The sequence below is a fragment of the Apodemus sylvaticus genome, chromosome 18 (assembly GCF_947179515.1).
Source record: "Apodemus sylvaticus chromosome 18, mApoSyl1.1, whole genome shotgun sequence".
Lineage (NCBI taxonomy): Eukaryota > Metazoa > Chordata > Mammalia > Rodentia > Muridae > Apodemus > Apodemus sylvaticus.
This window is the reverse complement of record NC_067489.1, coordinates 4,229,615-4,248,050: the sequence shown is the minus strand read 5'-3', so window position 1 is coordinate 4,248,050 and position 18,436 is coordinate 4,229,615. Positions and strand designations below refer to the sequence as shown.

General features: G+C 43.8%; 1 protein-coding gene across 1 annotated transcript in view; it reads left to right on the top strand.

The window, feature by feature from the left end:
• The window catches only part of Efnb2 (ephrin B2), a 42,103-nt gene that overhangs the window by 7,602 nt on the left and 16,065 nt on the right, over positions 1-18,436 (top strand). Inside the window, exon 2 of the mRNA XM_052162273.1 lies at positions 14,172-14,455. Coding sequence (XP_052018233.1) covers positions 14,172-14,455 — 284 coding nt within the window. The remainder of the gene's footprint in view (positions 1-14,171; positions 14,456-18,436) is intronic.

Below are 18,436 nucleotides of genomic sequence, written 5' to 3'. Positions count from 1 at the left end.
GTCATACCACCTGATAAAACCCTTCAGTCCTTGCCTCCCCCACCCCCTCCACTTATGTTACCTTACTGAGTCCCTAGCACACTCATCCCCAGTTAGAATTGTCTAATGACTGAATGGAGCAGGATAAAACAGGTAAATTTCCAACTCAAAATGTATCCAACTGAAGAAGTTAGAAAATGTAATTTTTCCATGTAACCATTGTTTGGATACTTTTAGGTTTCAAATAAGCTCTTGTAGGCCTTGAATCTCCTCTTTCTGTGAGAAAACAGATCATGAGGGAAGACCATGGCTGTTCCTCTTCTGTAGGATCTCTACCAAACCATCTTTTTCCAGCCTCCCTTTGCATTCCTATAGGCTTGGTTGGCAGTTAACCCCAGGTCTGTACAGGGCAGCTTCCAGGCATGCTCTGGTGCTTACCACCTGCCGAATCTGTAAGGCAAGGGCAGACTCTGCTTCATTTTAACAGTTCATTCACTTCTGACCCTTGTGGGCATCCAGTAAGTATTTATGGGATGGGCAGGCACAACCCAGATTTATGTTGGTGGCTGCCCGAGTTTTTATCACCTGCTGTCAGAGATCCAAGATCCACCCTCCAGATCCAAGGCTCTTGAACTCAAGGGTACCAAAGTCAGTTGCCTTCAGGGATTGAGAAAGCTGGTTTCTGGACCCACCTTAGAGTTTCTGATTCCTGAGGGCTAAGGTGGGGCTGGGAGATATACACTTTCATTGCAAGCTCCCAGATGCTACCAACTACTGATGGTAGTGAGAAACCATATGGGAGAACGACCTTGGGTCAGCCTTTTCTGGAAGAGAATCTAGCCATCTTTCTACTTTCAAAGGCTGTTTAGGACTCAGGAGGAAATCTGGCCTTTACCCTGGCCTCTGTTCTTCCTTTTAGAGGTTACAAGGGCCCAAGACAATTGGCAGTGGTAACTTGGTTAATTAATTCCATAAGGCTCTACACTGAGAATAAAGTCAAGGCAGAAAAATCTCTTTACTTGATATTTTTGTTTTCGAGATTTCTCTGTGTAGCCCTGGCTGTCCTGGAACTCATTCTGTAGACCAGGATGGCCTTGAACTCAGATATCTGCCTGCTTCTGTCTCCCTGGTGCTGGGATTAAAGTCATGTGCAACCATTACCTGGCTTGCTCCTTGAGATTTGAAACCCAAGTAGAAACAGAAACATTCCATGCTGGGATACCATGGTGTTATATGTAGAGAGGGGGGACAGGAGGTGAGGGGAAAGGTGGCTATAGGGAAGCAGGCCAGGTGAGAAGAAAGTTGAGTTTTTAATGAGAGCAATATCTCTAACCAATGTCATGGCAGATTGCTGAAAAACAGTAGTGCGCAAGCCAGGACAGGGTCAGCCTAGAATAGCGTCTGTAATGTGTTTTGTGCCTCTGAAAACCATAGCACAGAGTCAAATCCCATGCGTGGAAAAAACAGATCCTGTGAGACAGCAACTCATTCAACAGTCCTTTGATGTGGAATTTATCAATACCCATTGTTTTAAAAGTGAGTGTCATTATGGGCAAGTCAGGCAATTGATTCACCAGGATGGTGGCTGATCAAGAGCAAGGGCTTTGGAGTTCACCTGTGTGAGCCAATCCTTGCTTAGCCATTTATTGGCTGTGCAGTTTAGAACAATATGCTCTGTGTTGTTCATTCACCCACCTTTAAATTAGAGACAATCACATAGTAGTGGTGAGAGAGGGTAATAAAACAGTGGTCAGGATTAAATGTGTTAAGGGCCTGGCTCTGAGCTTTACACAGGAAACCAGGAAACATCAGCTACTGTTAATCAAATTTACTGATGACTACTGACTACCATCCACATGCAAGGAAAAAAATGAAAACACTTTGATGAAGACTAACACTAGTATTTTAAGCTCTCTAATAATGCTTAGTTTTGTTCACTTGTCATTCCTACTGATTCTTTAAGACTTTCTGTTCTACAAAGCACCTTTTAATTCTCTTGTCTATAACCAGGCTGGACCCTCTCTCTCTGCTTTACCCCACCAGTACAGTCTTAGAACTCAAGTACATGAACAAGCCATGAGCAGTCTGGTTCAACTGTTCAGCTTCTTTGTACAAAACCATTTTGTGTATTCTGATAAGAGACGGCTGTCCATGAGTGAATACATGAATCCAACCTGGGTTCAGGGATGGGCAGAGTGACTCCCCCCAAGCCCTGCATTTAGAACCCTTGCTTCCTGTTGATCTGAATTTTATATAACAGCAATTGTATACAGCACTTTCCAAATACCAACCAGTCACTGCTCCAAGTGTCGGATATGTATTCATTAAACTTTCTTGCAGCTACCAATGGGAAATAGTCTTAATACTGGTTGAGGACACTGGGACCAAATTGGTTAACTGAGTCTTTCAAGGTCGTAGGAAGCTAAGATGCAGATCTGGCTGAAGTACTCTGGTGTCTGGCTATTCGGTTATCTTACACTGACACAAGAAGTTGGCTATGCATAAGTTGAGTATGTATTTGCTCAAAGTAATCTGCCCAAGGTAGAGAAAAGACAAGTGTTGAATGTGGTCTTCTACTGTTCTTCTGAACACCGAGTAACTCTTCTTTATCCTGGTGTACAGTTCCAAAGGGAGCCTTTGAAAGCGCTCACATCTAACAAGGTCATACTGATGGAAGCAGAGTCATTGTCAGTCCAACTAAAGGATGGCTGTTTTTATGGCATATCATATTAATTCATTTGTTGTGTATGACTCCTTTGACTATCAACATTTTCCTTTTAAGAATTTAAGTGATTGGTCAGTTCCCCCCTGGGAGAAAGTCTGGCTTCCAGAGTCATCGCCAGTTCGCTGCTGAGTGTGTGTCAAACTAAGGAGATAGTATGACATCTTTTTTAGAGTCTAGTCACAATTAAATGCCATTTTATTTTGGATTTTGGGAACTGTGCCAGCTTCCAGCTTGTCAGAGCTGAGAAGACTCAAATCAAGTCCAGGCCTATTTCTACAGCAAACGGGGAGTCTGGCTTCTTGCCTGTGGATTCATTCAGTTCAGCCCATCTGGCTTTTGATGTTCTGCAAGTTTGGAGCAGTTTGTTTAAGGAAGCCAGGCGGTGAATATTGGTGGGCCTGGGGTTCTCTGGACTCCACGGTGGCGCCTCTGGAGCTGCATTTTCTTCACTCTGAATCTGCCTACTACCAGAACAAACTGCCCGCCTGACAAAGTAACCGAATCTTCACTTCTAAGGCTTCCTCTGAGCTCCACCTGGCCCAGCTCGCGCGCGCGCTCTCTCTCTCTCTCTCTCCCTCCCTCCCTCCCTCCCTCCCTCCCCTCTTTCCCTCTCTCTCCCTCCCTCCCTCTCTCTCTTCCTCCCTCCCTCTCTCTCTTCCTCCCTCCCTCCCCTCTTCTTCCCTCCCTCCCCTCTTCCTCCCTCCTTCCCCTCTTCCTCCCTCCTTCCCCTCTTCCTCCCTCCCTCTCTCTCCCTCTCTCTCCCTCTCTCTTTCTCTCTCTCTCTCTCTCTCTGCCTCTCCTGGCCCAGTTCTCTTGCTCAATGGGACCCTGCTGCAGTGGCTCTGCAGTGCCCTGTGTTTGGGCAAAGGAAGAGAGCTGCCAAAAAGCCCCATTTGTTCATGTTTCCACCATGTGACGTGGCGCTGGGTAATCTGTATCAGTCAGGAACCAATTCCACTCATTCCTGTTACACACTGGGGTTCTCTTCCCCTCTCTTCTTTCCCTTCTCCACTGGACGTGACAGGAGGAAGATAAAACTCCTGCCACACCAAGGGGACCTGTGCCTGACCCCTCTCCTGGAGCCTGGGAAGGAGGAGGCTCTGGGAAGCCGCCATTTAGGGCCTGTAAAGCCCCTGCATACAACCTTGTAAACTGTTGTTGCTAGGCTTCTTAAGCTCGCCTGTCAAGGGGGTTCCCTCTGAGACTCACAGAGCTGAGTCCCACGCTCCCTTCTGTCTTTCCTAGACTTAACCCTTCTGTTGTGGAAGGCACTGTCTGAGTACCTCTCTCTGGGGGAAGACATGAGGGGCAGGTACACGGTAGGGAAGGGTTTCTGTCTGGACACCTCACAAAAGGGATGGGCTTCCTTAGATGAGAGTGGATTGATTTCCACAGAGGCAGAACACTTCGAAATGAAGAAAGAAATGTATGCTGGTGGGGATGAGGTGGGGAGAGGGATGAAGGGACAGTGTGCACAGCAGCACTACTCCTGGATGCCTGGTCTTGAGTGGCAAACCACTCACTCCTTGTTAAATTTACACGTGGCTTTTTATCCCTGTGACTTCACCACTGAGGTAAATGTCTCTGAAACAACAGAGAACCAGCTGGAGGTGCCCTCTGAACCTTTCCTCTGTGAGAGCCATCTTTCCCTCTAGGGCCTGCCCTATAAATAACATGGGGTCCACCTTTCTTTATAGACTCTTGCTAAAAGCACGGCTGGAAACATGACCGTACAGGTGCTAACAAATTACAGTTGGGAAAGAAGGCTGCAATGCCTCTTGTCACGGGCGTTATGAAATCTCAGTTTCAATCATGGAGCCGGCCTGGTTGGCTTGCCAGCAGGCCAGTCTGGCACATAACTTACCCCTCTGGCTTTTTCAGTGCACAGCCCCAGCACTCCAGCTTTGTGGTTTGGCCCTCGAGGCTTGCCTTAGCGGGCCACAGAATTTTTGTGAATTTTTCTTTTCTTAATTGAAGGGAAGTGGTATAGAATACGCAGGTAATACCCTTTGGTCAATTACATAAGTGAAGACCTGGATCTGTTCTTAATTCCATAGCAGATTTAAACACTAGTTCCTGTTAACTTGCGAAAAGAGAGAGAGGGAGAGGGAGAGGGAGAGAGGAGAGAAACAGCTGTGGTATCTGTATCACACAGCTGAAGTCTGACTTGGAGATGATGAGCAGAAACTACATTTTCAACCTCTGCCTGTTACAGGTGTGCTTCTCTGTGGAATGAAGGTGTTTAGACAGTTAAAAAAAAAAAAAACCCACATTGCACAGAGAGAATTGAAGCAAATACCTGTACTATTTTCCTGGGAGAGGAAAAGAAACTGTTTAAATGGCGAGAATACCATCTTTGAGTGTTTCAAGATAAAGTTTACTTTAGTTACCAGTATTTTGTTCGGCATCATATCACAAACAGAAGATTAACACAAAAAGGCATCAGTTTTCATGCAGTTGTTACAGCGCTGTGAGCTGTGGCATTTAATGTCACTGTGGCTCATTGGTGTAACTTTGGAGGGAAGTATCCCCCATGATATGACTGTGGGATGCAATGTGAGTACACCACGCCACACCAGCCACACCATCGGGAGAAGGAAAGCCCTCTCCTAGCGCTGGGTAACTAGCTTGGTCCCTTCCTCCTGTGCTCTGTCAGCTCCTCACCTGCTGGAGCTGCTGAACTGGTTCTGGGGCTGTGTGCTTGCTCCCGGGGTGCTTGGATTTCTTCTCTTCTCATCTTTCTGCTCCTGAAAAGGTTTGGCTTGTGGTTGGTGAGAGGTTTGAAACGCACACCCCACCCCTCGCTGGCTCCCATTTGGAACACTCTAATGGTCCCCAATTGTACAGCCGGCTTTCAGGCCCCTGTTCTTATCCTTGAATAAATCGGGCTCAAGTTCCACAGGGCATTTGTTTTAGAAAACCAAAAGAAAAGGGGCACCTGTGAAAACAGGCCACTGTTCCAACACACATGCACATTCGAATTAAAGCAGAAAATGTCAGTTAAAGCCTCCAATTACTACCTACTTCTTGAAGGTTTGGAGCCACTAAGAACATAGGGGTGTGCTTGCTGGAAGTTTCAGGGTAATTACTTGTTACTCTAAGCATGGTATCTGGTAACCTAGTTCTGTGTGAACCTGACACCTTAGAGCTAGCTATACACCCCACTATTTCTCTGGTTTCAGAATAAGTCTGTGTAGAAACTTGTTCTGATGTTAAAGTGCCAAAGGGGGCAGTAAAGTGCTATTCACTAAAAAGGGGAGGGGGACGATGTTTCCCAGGACTTTCTTCTGGAAGCTATTGCAGTGTCTTTCTTGGGCGTTATGTTTTTACTTATTCATCTTATAACAAACCCTTCTGTTGAAGGCATTTCTAGAACAGCTGATTAATCTGCAGCAGCACTCTAGCAGCAAATGGAACTAACACGCCACTGAATATTCTGCCTGTTTGTATCAAGTTCACACACTCACGACTCGAAGCAGTCATTCTTGGGGGATATTTATATTCTCGACTGCATGGGACATTCCTGAGAAGAATCTTCATCTGCTGTCATGCTGGCCTAACTGCATACGGAAATCACAGACACTGCAGAGTTGAGGCAAGAGACTGGCCTGATCCTTAAAGGCTCTAGGGTCCATACTTGGTGGAGGATGAGGCAGCTTACATCCTGCCATCTCCTCTTTCTTGTAGCCTTTACCACTGAGATAAAAAAAAGAACCACAGGCATTTTATAAAGAAAATATGTTTGCTAAAATGTGACAAATTCCAAATATCTTTGATATACAATGGTGGCTTAAGAATAATCTAGTGTATTAGCATGATTGGGGTTTTCTTCCTTCTAGGATGACCCAGTTTGCAAAACTGGTTCCTTAAAAATGTCAGCTCAATTCCCAATTTTATCAGTGATGAAATCTAATTGTGTTTATCTCTTATTTTTTGTTTGGATAAATGTCTGTTCTAAATTTGTGGGCTATAGGCCCACAGTGTCACCTTGTGCTTTCTAAGGCGTTGCATCAGAAAGTTAAAATATCTATAAGCCTTAAACATTTAAAACACTTTCCAAAATCAGAGCTAAGACAGCTAGCTCAAAAATATACTTCATGTTTTTACGTTTGCTTATTGTTTGAAGTTTTTGAGTCCTGGGAGTTAAACTTAACCTTCCACACGCTGGGCAAGCACTACCACAGTAAGCAATCTTCTCAGCTCTTTCTTCGCTTCCTTTTTTTGAGATATCGTCTCACCAAGTTGCCCGGTATGTACTCTGTAGTATAGGCAGACCTCAGGACTGTGACCCTTCTGCCCTAGTCCCCTGAGCAGCTGGGATTACAGACCTGTGTCTCTAGGCCTAGTAAGTTTAGTTTTTGAAGCTGTCCATTTAAAAGTAATGTCCAGTCCGTTCACGAAATCACTGATTACTGAGGAGAATTTGGAAATCCACAGATATCCAAAAATCACCATAGTCCCAGATGGTTATAGGTAACTGTCAGTGATGCAGCTGTCTCTGTATGTTGGTCTCTGTGGTCTGTCCAGTGCAGGGCATGTGGTTCACAGATGTGCCTATCTGCAGCTGGAGTAAGTCATCTATGTGCAATGGTCATACACAGTCCTGGGTTGCCTAACAGTGGGGTATCTTCAAGGACTATTTCTTTAAGTGGATCTGATACTATGGCTTGATGTTCAGACTATGATAATTGTGGTAGGAACCTTTCCATATGCAGTCCATGATTGACCAAACTGATGTTGCAAACTGTGGTTATAGTAGATGTCACTTCAAATGAAAAGAAGGCTAGAATGTTTTAGTAGGTACTATATATGATTTATGAATCTGACTTTGCAGTGTTCTGCACATAGGAAAACTTACAGTTTTCTGAGGCTATAACCTGGTTGCTTTATCTGCTCTGTGAACTCTGGGGCCAGAGTTCAGATGGCCTAATGGTGCAGAAATAGGAAACACTTAAATCTATTTGTCTGGTGAATTGTGTTAGGTACTGACTAACATTTTGTCATCAGAAGCTGTTGCTTGGCATTTTCTAAGACTTACAGCCCTGTCTGGAGGAGGAGTCCCACCTGGCCCGATTCACCACCAGACACGGAGACTGCCCATGTCTGTGTATCCTTGCTTTACCTGTGTGGCCACGGACACCATCAGCATTGAGTAGCTATGTTGTAGCTTCTACATTAGCCTTTGTGATTTGCCAGTGTGAGGTAACACATATGAAGTCATGGGGTGTCTGTACTGAGGTCCCTAATGTAGACACTAAGAGAGGAGTAGGAAAAATTGGGGTTTTCCTGGTGAGGGGGGAGCCTCAAAGTATCTCATCTCCTATGGCGCAGGGTCAAGGTCAGAGACAAAGTTGGCAATAGTTGCCTCCATCTGGCCCCAGGCTCCTGGTGGCATGGTTTGTTATGCCCACAGAAGTCACATGATTCAGCCTTCCATCCCCATCCCTATGTGTTCCAGCATTTAAAACCAGCCTGTTTCACACAAAGACTTGTGCATTCTCCACTACTTCTCATTATTAATTCTGCTACGTTCTCTGCTACAAACATCAAGGAATATTAAGTTATGTGATGTTAATAAAGGTACTTTTTTAACAATGAAAAGTATGAAGTTGAAATGTCTAAATTATTAGGGATCTAACTTAGATGACTGAATATTAATGTTTAACGTAGATCATTTGGGTAGAGTTACCCAAAGTATTCTGTGTAGGACACTTTGTCAGAGTCTAGTTTAGCAAAGCACTTTTTCAAACTTGAGTTAAATCAATAGGCAACCCACAGGTAAAAATAGATTCTGGAGTCATATCATTTTATACCAGGCCTCTGGCTCTGGAAAGTCAACTTCAGAGTTGCCTGTTTTATCCCGGTTCCCTTCTTTCCCTATCGGAGACAAAGTCATGGAATCTATTGTCTGACTGGAAATGATTCACTGGGGAAAACCATAGGAGTGACCTGTTTCTGTTCAGTGTTCCCCATAAGCCCTAAGGGACTCCCCAGGACAGTGAATGGGATGGTTGCGGAGGTTGCCTGGGTGGTGTGTGCTCTTGGCAGGCCGGCAGCTCAGCACTGATGCTCAGCGGCCAACACAGAGAGGAAAGTTTTGCTCTGTTCTCCTAGCTAGGCCAGAACCATCATCCAGGTCCTTGTACCCACATCCCTCTGCACAAGACGTCTGGTTTTGGTTGCAAGGTGATCCATACCCCGATTTGCCAAAACAAGTCAGAGTGTGACTCTCGCCTGTGGAGAAGGTTGACTAGCTTGATTTTAATGGGTTTTATGGCCTCGTGTTTAAGTATGATTGAGAAACGAATAGTATCTGCCTGAGTCGTTTGGAGTCAGCTGTAAGTTTACATCTAAAACTCAGATTCTAGGTGGTTGACTCATTTATTACCTTTCAGTTCTTGGCAAGGGATGCATGCCAGGAGGCCACCTCAGAAAGTGCTGCGCATCCCAGCCACTGCTTGCAGGGATGCTGGATGCCCGTAGTTCTCTGTGGGATTCTTGCAGGCCTGAGTGCATATTGACTTTCCCTCCATTCCCCTTAACTTCATAGCTTATCAATGAAAAGCTTGATTTAGAAAAACATGTATTTCACAAAAGCAGACTTAGATACTACTGTGAACACAATGGGAACTGAGACAGGCAGGGAAGGGGCTTTTCCTGTTGGATTTCTTCACTGTCCCCTATGGGATTTACCGCTTATACAGGTATACACTTTTGGCTTAGACTCTGGGGTGAGAGGCGCAGGGAGCAAGGCTCAGTTCTGCTTCAGACTGGCTCCATCGCCAGTGATTTGCAGCCCTGGTGTAAATGGTAGCTGCCTTGTATTTTAGACAAAGCAGGCTTGATGAAAGCTATGGACTCAGAGGTCTAGGGCAAGAAACTGCCTGAGGACAGTCGAGGAATGGCACCTTGGCTTGACTCCTCTATGTATTGGCCCTGGTGAAATGGCTTGGCTTCAGAGCTCCAGTCTTACCTGTGTCCTATCTTCACTTTGGGGCACTTTGACTTCAGCATGTATCGCTGTTAGCTTCTATTTGTTCACTCATGTTTTTCCTCTAGGACATTAATTTATTCAGCATTATTGTGATATGGTAACCATTGAGCATTGGACCCTCACTGTGGAATCACACATATATGGGAGCAGCCCAACTCAGCCCTGAACTGAGTTGTTAGCCCCTAAAAACTCAATCATCATCTGTTAAAGTCCCTCAGAACATCTGGAACAATATGCACCTTGATTCTTGTTTTATAATCCCAGCATTTGGGCCGTCGAGGCAGGACCATCAGGCTAGCCTGATGTACATAGTAAGTTCCAGGCCGGCCTGGGTGGACTCTTTCCTTGGGAAGATGTAAGCAAATGTCTTCTTGCTCCTCATAGGACACCAATGAACCAAAGTACGATTTTATCAAGCCTAGCTTGGGGGACCAACGAGGTTTTATGGGCTCATTTACAGACCAGGGAAAGGGATTGCCTACATGAGGATGACCCCAAAGCAGCCACACCATAAACAGTCTCACCTCAGCATGGACGGCTACTTCTCCATAGCTGCATTAATGGCATTTGCCTTTAGTAACCGTTCATAGTTTATAAACAGTAACTAGTACCTCTGGTGAGTACGAGGCCATAGAAAAGAGCGACACGCAGCTAGCTGGCAGGTGAAGGAGCATCCAGAGTCCAAAGGTGCATTGACCCTCAATGTCAGCAAGCAACAGGCCTGATCCAGGGACTCTTGCAAGTAGTCAAAGCTGTCTTGATGAAAACACTGGACATGCTTGGAGGACCACACTCTACAACACCCTGTCTCACACCAAAAGCCCCAATTTGGTCATTTAAGTTCTCTAGCTCTGGGAAGGCGAGGGTTCTCCAGAGGTCTGTGTTGGGAGATCTGTGATGGCTTCTTTTCTGCCCAGCTGCACTCCCTGTTTTACCAGTTGAAGAGATGGTGTGCTGATCTTCCACAGATAGACTTCAGATACATTTGTCCAGCACTTCAGTGCTGGGATCTTCCTTGTGGATTACCATGCAGACCTCCCCCCCAATACCCCTTCCCACCTTAATGAATACTTGGAACAGAAACTTGTTAGAGACAAAAGATCAAATTCTGTTTCAATGTTACTATATATTTTATCTTCCTTGAAGCTTTATGAAGAGTAGGTTGGACAAGTACCACACCATACGTGTGTACTAAAACTGTAAGGTCCCGCCCTTCCACCTGTCCATTCACAGGTTACCATGACACTCCATCATCAAACTGTGCACACTGAATCAAAACTAAACATCAAGGCTGATTTGCAAGGTAAATAAAAAACTCATTAAATTATTTATGTGATTTGTTCCTGCTGAAAACATCATCAAAAGCACAGCAATTTGTGAAGCCACACAGACTGATGCGCGATGTGCTCTTGCCCTCAGCTCATCGGCACCAGTGTTGGGTCTGGGGTATGGTGACCTGGCGATTAAAGAGGCTTATCTGAGTAAGGGGAGCCAGCTACCTGTGATGCCTTGGTTAAGCAGTGTGTGTGTGTGTGTGTGTGTGTGTGTGTGTGTGTGTGTGTGACAGAGAGAGAGAGAGAGAGAGAGAGAGAGAGAGAGAGAGAGAGAGAGAGAGAGTCAGACAGAACAATCCTCATAGAGACCTAGGGGAAATTTGAATGAAGAGAGAGCTTAATGAGCCAGATTTCAGACATAAGGAATGCTATGGCAGGAGTATGGGAGTATCCCCAAGACTCGAACAAAGACACTGGTCAGGTGGTCATGGAGTACCACTCACAAAGAACTGAATGGGTAGGTAAGATACACCTCAGTTAGAAAGAACCCTGACTATGAAAGCCTGGAAACTACTCCCTTCCACTGTAAGATGGTGAAAGGACTGTAGATCAGACTTCTGTTTTTATATAGGAGACATGTACCAAGCCTAGCTAGCACTTACATGGTTTCCCACTGTGTCTGCTACAAAAGGAGCCATTTCAGGAGAGGGCACATATGACACAGGATGGTAAGCCTTAGGGAGGAATTGGCCCTTGTGCTTATCTGTTAGTTTGTATAAGTCTTAAGGTTTTCCTTTAAAGGTTGAGGAATAAGAATCAAGAAGGTGAGCAATTTAATGTTCCTGAAATTAGTTTAATACCTGTTGATGCCCTCCTCCCCAGTTTGTCCTGCTAAAGCCACAGAATATTCAGAATCATTTTGGGGAGAAGGGGAGTGGGGTCATGTTCAGGCCTGGTGGAACTGAGTTGAATTTTATCTCTCAAGAAGAACCTACATAGAGAGAATGGCCTTTAGAAGTTTCCCGGGGAAGCTCTTGAGACCCTGGGGTTTTTTTTGTTGTTTTTTTTTGTTTTTTGTTTTTTGTTTTTTGTTTTTTTTTTTTTTTTACAAAGTCGCCTGAGAATTGTGGAAAATGCCAGGCAGGCCCTCAGTAATCACCTGAGTTTGTCAAAAGTCCTAGGGAATTCTTCAGCAATATACACATGGATGTTTTAAATTGTCACAAATTTATAAATTCGTTTTGAGTTCTGCTTAACAGAAAGAGTTCAATATTGATGGATCCTGTTCCTCACTCAAAAAAGTTTTCTTCATATTTCCAGAGGAGGGCTAGTACACATGACGGTGTACTCTAAAGTCAGAGGATGACTTGGTGATGTTTCCTCTCTCCTTCTACCATGTGGGCTTCTGGGATTACACTCAGGTCCCCAGTCTTGGTATCAAGCACCTTTATACTCACTGAGCCATCTTGCCTGTTCCACTGTTGTTTTTAAGTGAGTGAACAGTAAATATCATATGTTCTTGCTAAAGGGACTAATTTAGCTAAACAAACAGCAAAACACCGATGTCAGTAGACTACCCTCTTTTTGCCATTGTACAATAACACCCAAGGAGGTAACAAGCAATTTTGTGTGCATGTATTTGTGTGTGTGTTCACCTTAAAAAGTTTCAGCAAATTGTCATCATCGTCGTCATCATCATCATCATCATCATCATAATCATCGTCATCGTCATCATCATCCTCGTCATCATCAGTAGTTGCAGTAGTGGTTTTTGGAGACAGAGTTTCTCTGTGTAGTCCTGGGTGTGCCACTGCTGTATTTTGTTTATTTGTTTTGCTTTTAAGATATGAAGTTGGGGGGGGGAAAGGAACGTATATTGGGGGGAGGGGAGTACAGTGGGACCTGGAGGGAGGGAGTAGAACATGGGTAAGACCAAGATACATTGTATACATATATAAAATTAAAAAACAAAATTTAAAGTATCATTTTTGAATATGAGTCTACAGTGTGAACTAGGTTTTCTGCTACTTTGTAACCATGTAATACACTGGCTGAAAACTGGCTGCTGAAAACTGAAAACTGGTTACATAAATCACCTTAGTTGGTGTGGATTTGAACTTTGGGAGCCCTATCATCCTTTTCTCATCTGTTGCTTCATCCTGGCTCCAAGGGTCATCATGGCTGGTGGGCCTCTCTGGCTAAATAATGCCAGAGCCCAGGCTGGGAGCACTGGGAGGCCTTGCTTTGTTCCGGAGCTTTAATATTTTAATGAGCCTGCAGGCTTGGGCTTTCTCTGAGTGTGTTGTTAGTGTTAGCACTTGCAGAAGGATGTTCATTAGGAAGTTCTTGTTTCAGTGGCTCAGAGAAACTCCCCATTAAGGAAGATCTTTCAGCAACGTGGCCAGCAAGAGAGGAAAGGAGGAGAGCTTTTAGCTGGGAACATCCAAGGGATTTTGTATCAGTTGTCTTAGTTCTAAAGATTTACTTCGAAGAATTAATTGGAGCAAATACATCTCAAGGGAGAGGAAAAGGGAAGATTTGTAGAGCAAGGAGGGTACTTGTTGTCCTCACAAGGAGAGGGCTCTTCATCTTGCAGCTGAATCAATACGACACTAATTATTTCTGGTTATCTTTTATGGGTTTGTAAGACATTTCTTTTGTTCTGTGTAATAAAAAACCCATTGTTTGATCAGTGACTGACTAATTATGATAAGTAATTTGAAACATTCTTGATGAAACTTGTCTGTTAATTAACATCAACAGCACATGGAAACTACCAGGACAACAAAGGCTCCGTGCATGCTCTGTTCCTGGAATTGATGGGATCTCTCTGGCATGCCCAATAAACCGAGATGCCAATGGTTAAAAAATAACAAACAGGTGGGAAGGTCTGACTCACCACCGGGGGGAAGAGTTGCTGTAAAGTTGCACAAAAGAATATTGGAATATTACAAGGGTGGGGTGAAAATGGAGAATCTAGTTCTAATGCCTCAAAGGAAGAAGAGTTCATCCTTTTGTTTTTGGGGTTAATCCTAAGAGACCCAGGAAAGCTCTTTGTCCTAGAAAGACACCTTTGGTTAATCAGAGCGCAGTACTGAGCTGTCCTGGTTGGGGTGATTGGTAACACCTGGCTCTTTAATGATTGTCCTTAAGATGTTCACTTTTATCAACTCAGTGGCTTTTCTTTTATGCTTTTTAGATTTCTACCCGGACAAGGCCTGGTACTATACCCACAGATAGGAGACAAATTGGATATTATTTGCCCCAAAGTGGACTCTAAAACTGTTGGCCAGTATGAATATTATAAAGTTTATATGGTTGATAAAGACCAAGCAGACAGATGCACTATTAAGAAGGAAAATACCCCACTGCTCAACTGTGCCAGACCAGACCAAGATGTGAAATTCACCATCAAATTTCAAGAATTCAGCCCTAACCTCTGGGGTCTAGAATTTCAGAAGAACAAAGATTACTACATTATATGTAAGTATAGTTCTCTCTCTCTTTATTTTGTAGGAATTAGGATAAGCTAAGTGGTTTGTATTCATTTCTGTTTCCTTTAAATCACCACGGTAAATAATTTGTTGAGAAGCTTTTTTCATTTATTTTTCTTTTAAATAATTGAAATTTGGGACCCTGTAGTAACAGTATTAATTAAATGTAACTACTCAGCAGGGGTGAACCTGCCAGGATTCTTACAGTGTTAAAATAAGTAAATTACATGAAGGGACTCAGCATCTCCACTAACAAAACCATCTTTAAGGACCTTGGGTGAGGTTTTGATAGGTAAATCTGTGTAATGCTTTTTCTCGCCATCCATCCATCTGTCCATCCATCCACTCACTCATTCATTACTGTGCATTCTGTTCTAAGGACCGTGTTTCAGAGCCAGGACTCGAAAGAGCAAAGAGTAATAGTGGGACAATTTGCCATGACTGTCAGTCCAGACAAGCAGAGCTCAGAGCTTAAAAGCATGGGGCTTACAGAGAAGCGCCAGTGTGAGTGGTCACATTGAGTCCTGATGAGAGGGAGTGAAGCGGGCGTGCTGCCGGAATGACACCCCAGTGTCTGTCATAACACTGTAGGATTATCTCAGGAAGAGAGGTTAGATATCAATGGAGATATATCTGGAGTGTATTTGTGAGCTGTGTCCATCACGACACATGCCTACTGTGTGTACATTACAGCTAGTGCCAAGGAGCCTTGTTCACAGTGTCAGTGATCTTTGTACAGTGGAATCTAGCACACAGAGACAGCTGCTCACAAGATTTAAACAATGGATTCCGGTTAATTTGTTTGGGTTCAAGGACTATTCTTTGTGGACTTTTTGTTGTTGTTTTAAATTGAGGTGTTGAGGATGAATATTCTGATGCATGCTGGCAAGTACTTGACCGCTGAGCTACATCTGTAGCCCTCCAATTACACTCTTTGCTCTTTCCTTCAGTTCCTTGAGGTGCAGTTGGCCCCAGGTTGGATGCCTTACCAGTATCATTAGATTGAAAATCTGCCTTTCTCCTCTCTTTACAACATAGAGGCAGCAGTTCACTGTAAATTCATCTAGTGTTCCCTTGGTATGATTAGTGATTAAAGCAAAGGTGGTCACGGGCAGTAATTATCTTGTCTGTTGCTTCAAATACCACATAGACTACGAAACAATTTTTGAAGCTAACATGATACATAGAGAATAGATTTCTAAGAATAACAAAAAAGAGAAAGGAGAAAGTAGTAAGTTAGATATTTAATGGAATAATTACCATAAAATGAAAATAAAAGCATTCTGAGATGAAACGAGGCAGATGGGGTAGTAAGATAATAGGGCCATCTCTGAAGATATAAAGTAGTTACAAAGTAAAATAAATGGAAGCTAAACTTTTGAAACACACACACACACACACACACACACACGAGACTTATAATGGGTGCTATGATCTAGCGTGACATTTATAGAGAACGAAACTGTCCTCTTCAGAATCTTTGAATTGTACCTGCTCCAGGTGAGTGGAGAAAGAAAGGTTTAAAGAGTTCAGCCCTTCCCAAGCTGCCAAAGGAACTCCAAGGGAACCCACATTCAGAATGTTGTTGTTGAAAATCTTAGCTTCCTACCTAGGGCAAGTGGAAGCTTGGTAAACATTAAAGGTTTAACCTTCCATTTGAAATAATATACACAAAATGCGGCTAAATGAGTGGTTTACCAGCATCCCTCAGTGCATCATAGTGTGCCTGAGCCTGTCATAACTGCTCTTCATCAATGTGCAGGAGGTTTAGACTTGTGCATACAGTTTGATTTGTAGTTAAAATACAGTTTTGCTCACTTGTTTTTAGAGAACTCATTCGGACACACTAGCAGGTTTGTATATGCCTCTCACTACTCTGGCCCTGAGAACTGGCCTCTCAGAGTCAGGATCTTCCATATCCACGTGTGGGGTGGGCGGCTTGTCCCCCATGCTGAAGAGGCTGAAGCAAGAAGATCTCAGCTGGAAAGCCACTGCTCTACACACAAGATTCCTCTGTACTTTCGATAGCTAGAAACCATCTTTAAGAGCACTTGGCTGCCCTGTTGCGAGCAGTAAAGCACTGTGGGAATGTTTCTTGTGACCGTGTATTCCCAGGCCTATGAGTGGTTCAGGACTTTTCCAGGAAGCCAGTGCTGCTTACAGCAAAGTTGAAAGGCTTCCCCTACGTCACAGGCAGAAGAGAGCATTCAAATACTTAGCAACATGTAGAAGCCAGTTTCTCACCCACACCAGAGCAGCGTCCATGGCCATACAAGTTCCCTTGAGAGGAGGGAAATGATAAGATCAAATTTTAAAATAGTACCACAACAGCCACATGAAAAAGTCTTCAGTTTCCCTATCAAACAGATATGTGCAGGATGCACACACACACACACACACACACACACGAGTCACATTCTTTTTTTTTTTTTTCCAGAAGAAAAGTGTGTTCAGGCAATAATCTTTATACTAGTTTTATACTAGTACATTCATAAAGATGGTAGGTAGCACAACAGGAAAAGCTCAGATTTACAAGTATATTTTTAATATCGCAAGTGATTGATTTACTTTGAGATAGGAAATAATGTCAGTATTTGAGTTTCTGGCTCCAAGTCTTAGCATTCAGTTGGCTGGCACTTTGACCCCAGACAATGTCAGGAGCATCATGTGGTAGTCTCCATTAGGGGTGGTGGTGTAAAAGCAGTCATGGTTGGAGGCGTGCTTGGCATACCCCAGTGGGGAAGTACACACGGCTCTGCTGGTATTGGGCTGTCTCCCACGAGTGCAGAGCCTCAAGTCTGTTGCCTGAGCTTGATGGAAGTCACTTCTATTTCCATCTCTAAAACATTTTTTATCACTGTTGTCTGAACTGTGGTGGTCAGACCTACAGACTTCTGCCTGGTCACCAATACTCCCCAGTTACAGCTGACAAGATCTGGTCCCAGTTTTTTAATAATGATTTTTCATTTGAAGAATGTCACTTCATTTTTGTGTTTTATAATAAACACGTGTGTAATTGGAATGTATTCTATACTCTCACCATCTCTCCGCTGGGCTGCCTTAAAAAGTGACATGATGGAACTCCAGGCCTCTTCATTAACCTTCCTGCACACAATTGTTTGCTTTGACAAGTGGCAAAGTGACATATATGGGGTTCTTTGGTGTTTAGAATTGACTTCTCAAACGACCTATTTCAGTAATCAGCCTTGGGCTTAATTTACATAATAAACTCTTCTAATCATACACGATCCAGAGATGGGGATGTTATGGCCGCACGGTCTGAAAATCCCCCCTGCTCTTCATTACATTCAGATCTTTAATGGCCTGAAAAACAGAGCTTGGGTTTATATAACCTGTAGTTATTTTTACCACGTCTTTCACTTGTTTATGAAGTAACCACATCTTCTGATATTATCCGCTTGTAATAGACATTCCCAGTTGGATATATTATTTTAAGCAAAGTGTATGGTCTTTATTGGGAAGGCATATCTACTCACTGAGTGTCCAGCCTTCACCACTGAAGCTTTTATAGAGAAAATGTCCAGGTTTCTGTAGAGCTAGCTAATAGAGTCAGCAGGTTCCTCCTGTTGGCCCTGAAACCCTGAGGCAGGTGCTGTGTGACAGGGCCCAGCCTGAGACGAAGTCTTACAGATCCTATGTAGATTGGTAACAGGAGTGAAGATGGACGCTAGTGAATCATGCTCAGACTTCAGGTGCACAAGGGCCACCACAATGCTATTGGCTGACCTCATACTGCTCCTTGCCTTTGGTTCTATGTGGTTTATATGTTGTTTTATTGTATACCAATAGACAGATCATAGTCTCTTAGTATCATCTAGAAGTCACTATTTCCGACTTACTGTTACTGAAGTCACTGAGGGCCTTATCGAAGTCAGCTCTCCATGTCCAGCCTGCCTTGCTGAGCCAAGTCTCAGGGATCCTCCATTTCTTAGGCCTCTTTACTGAGAGA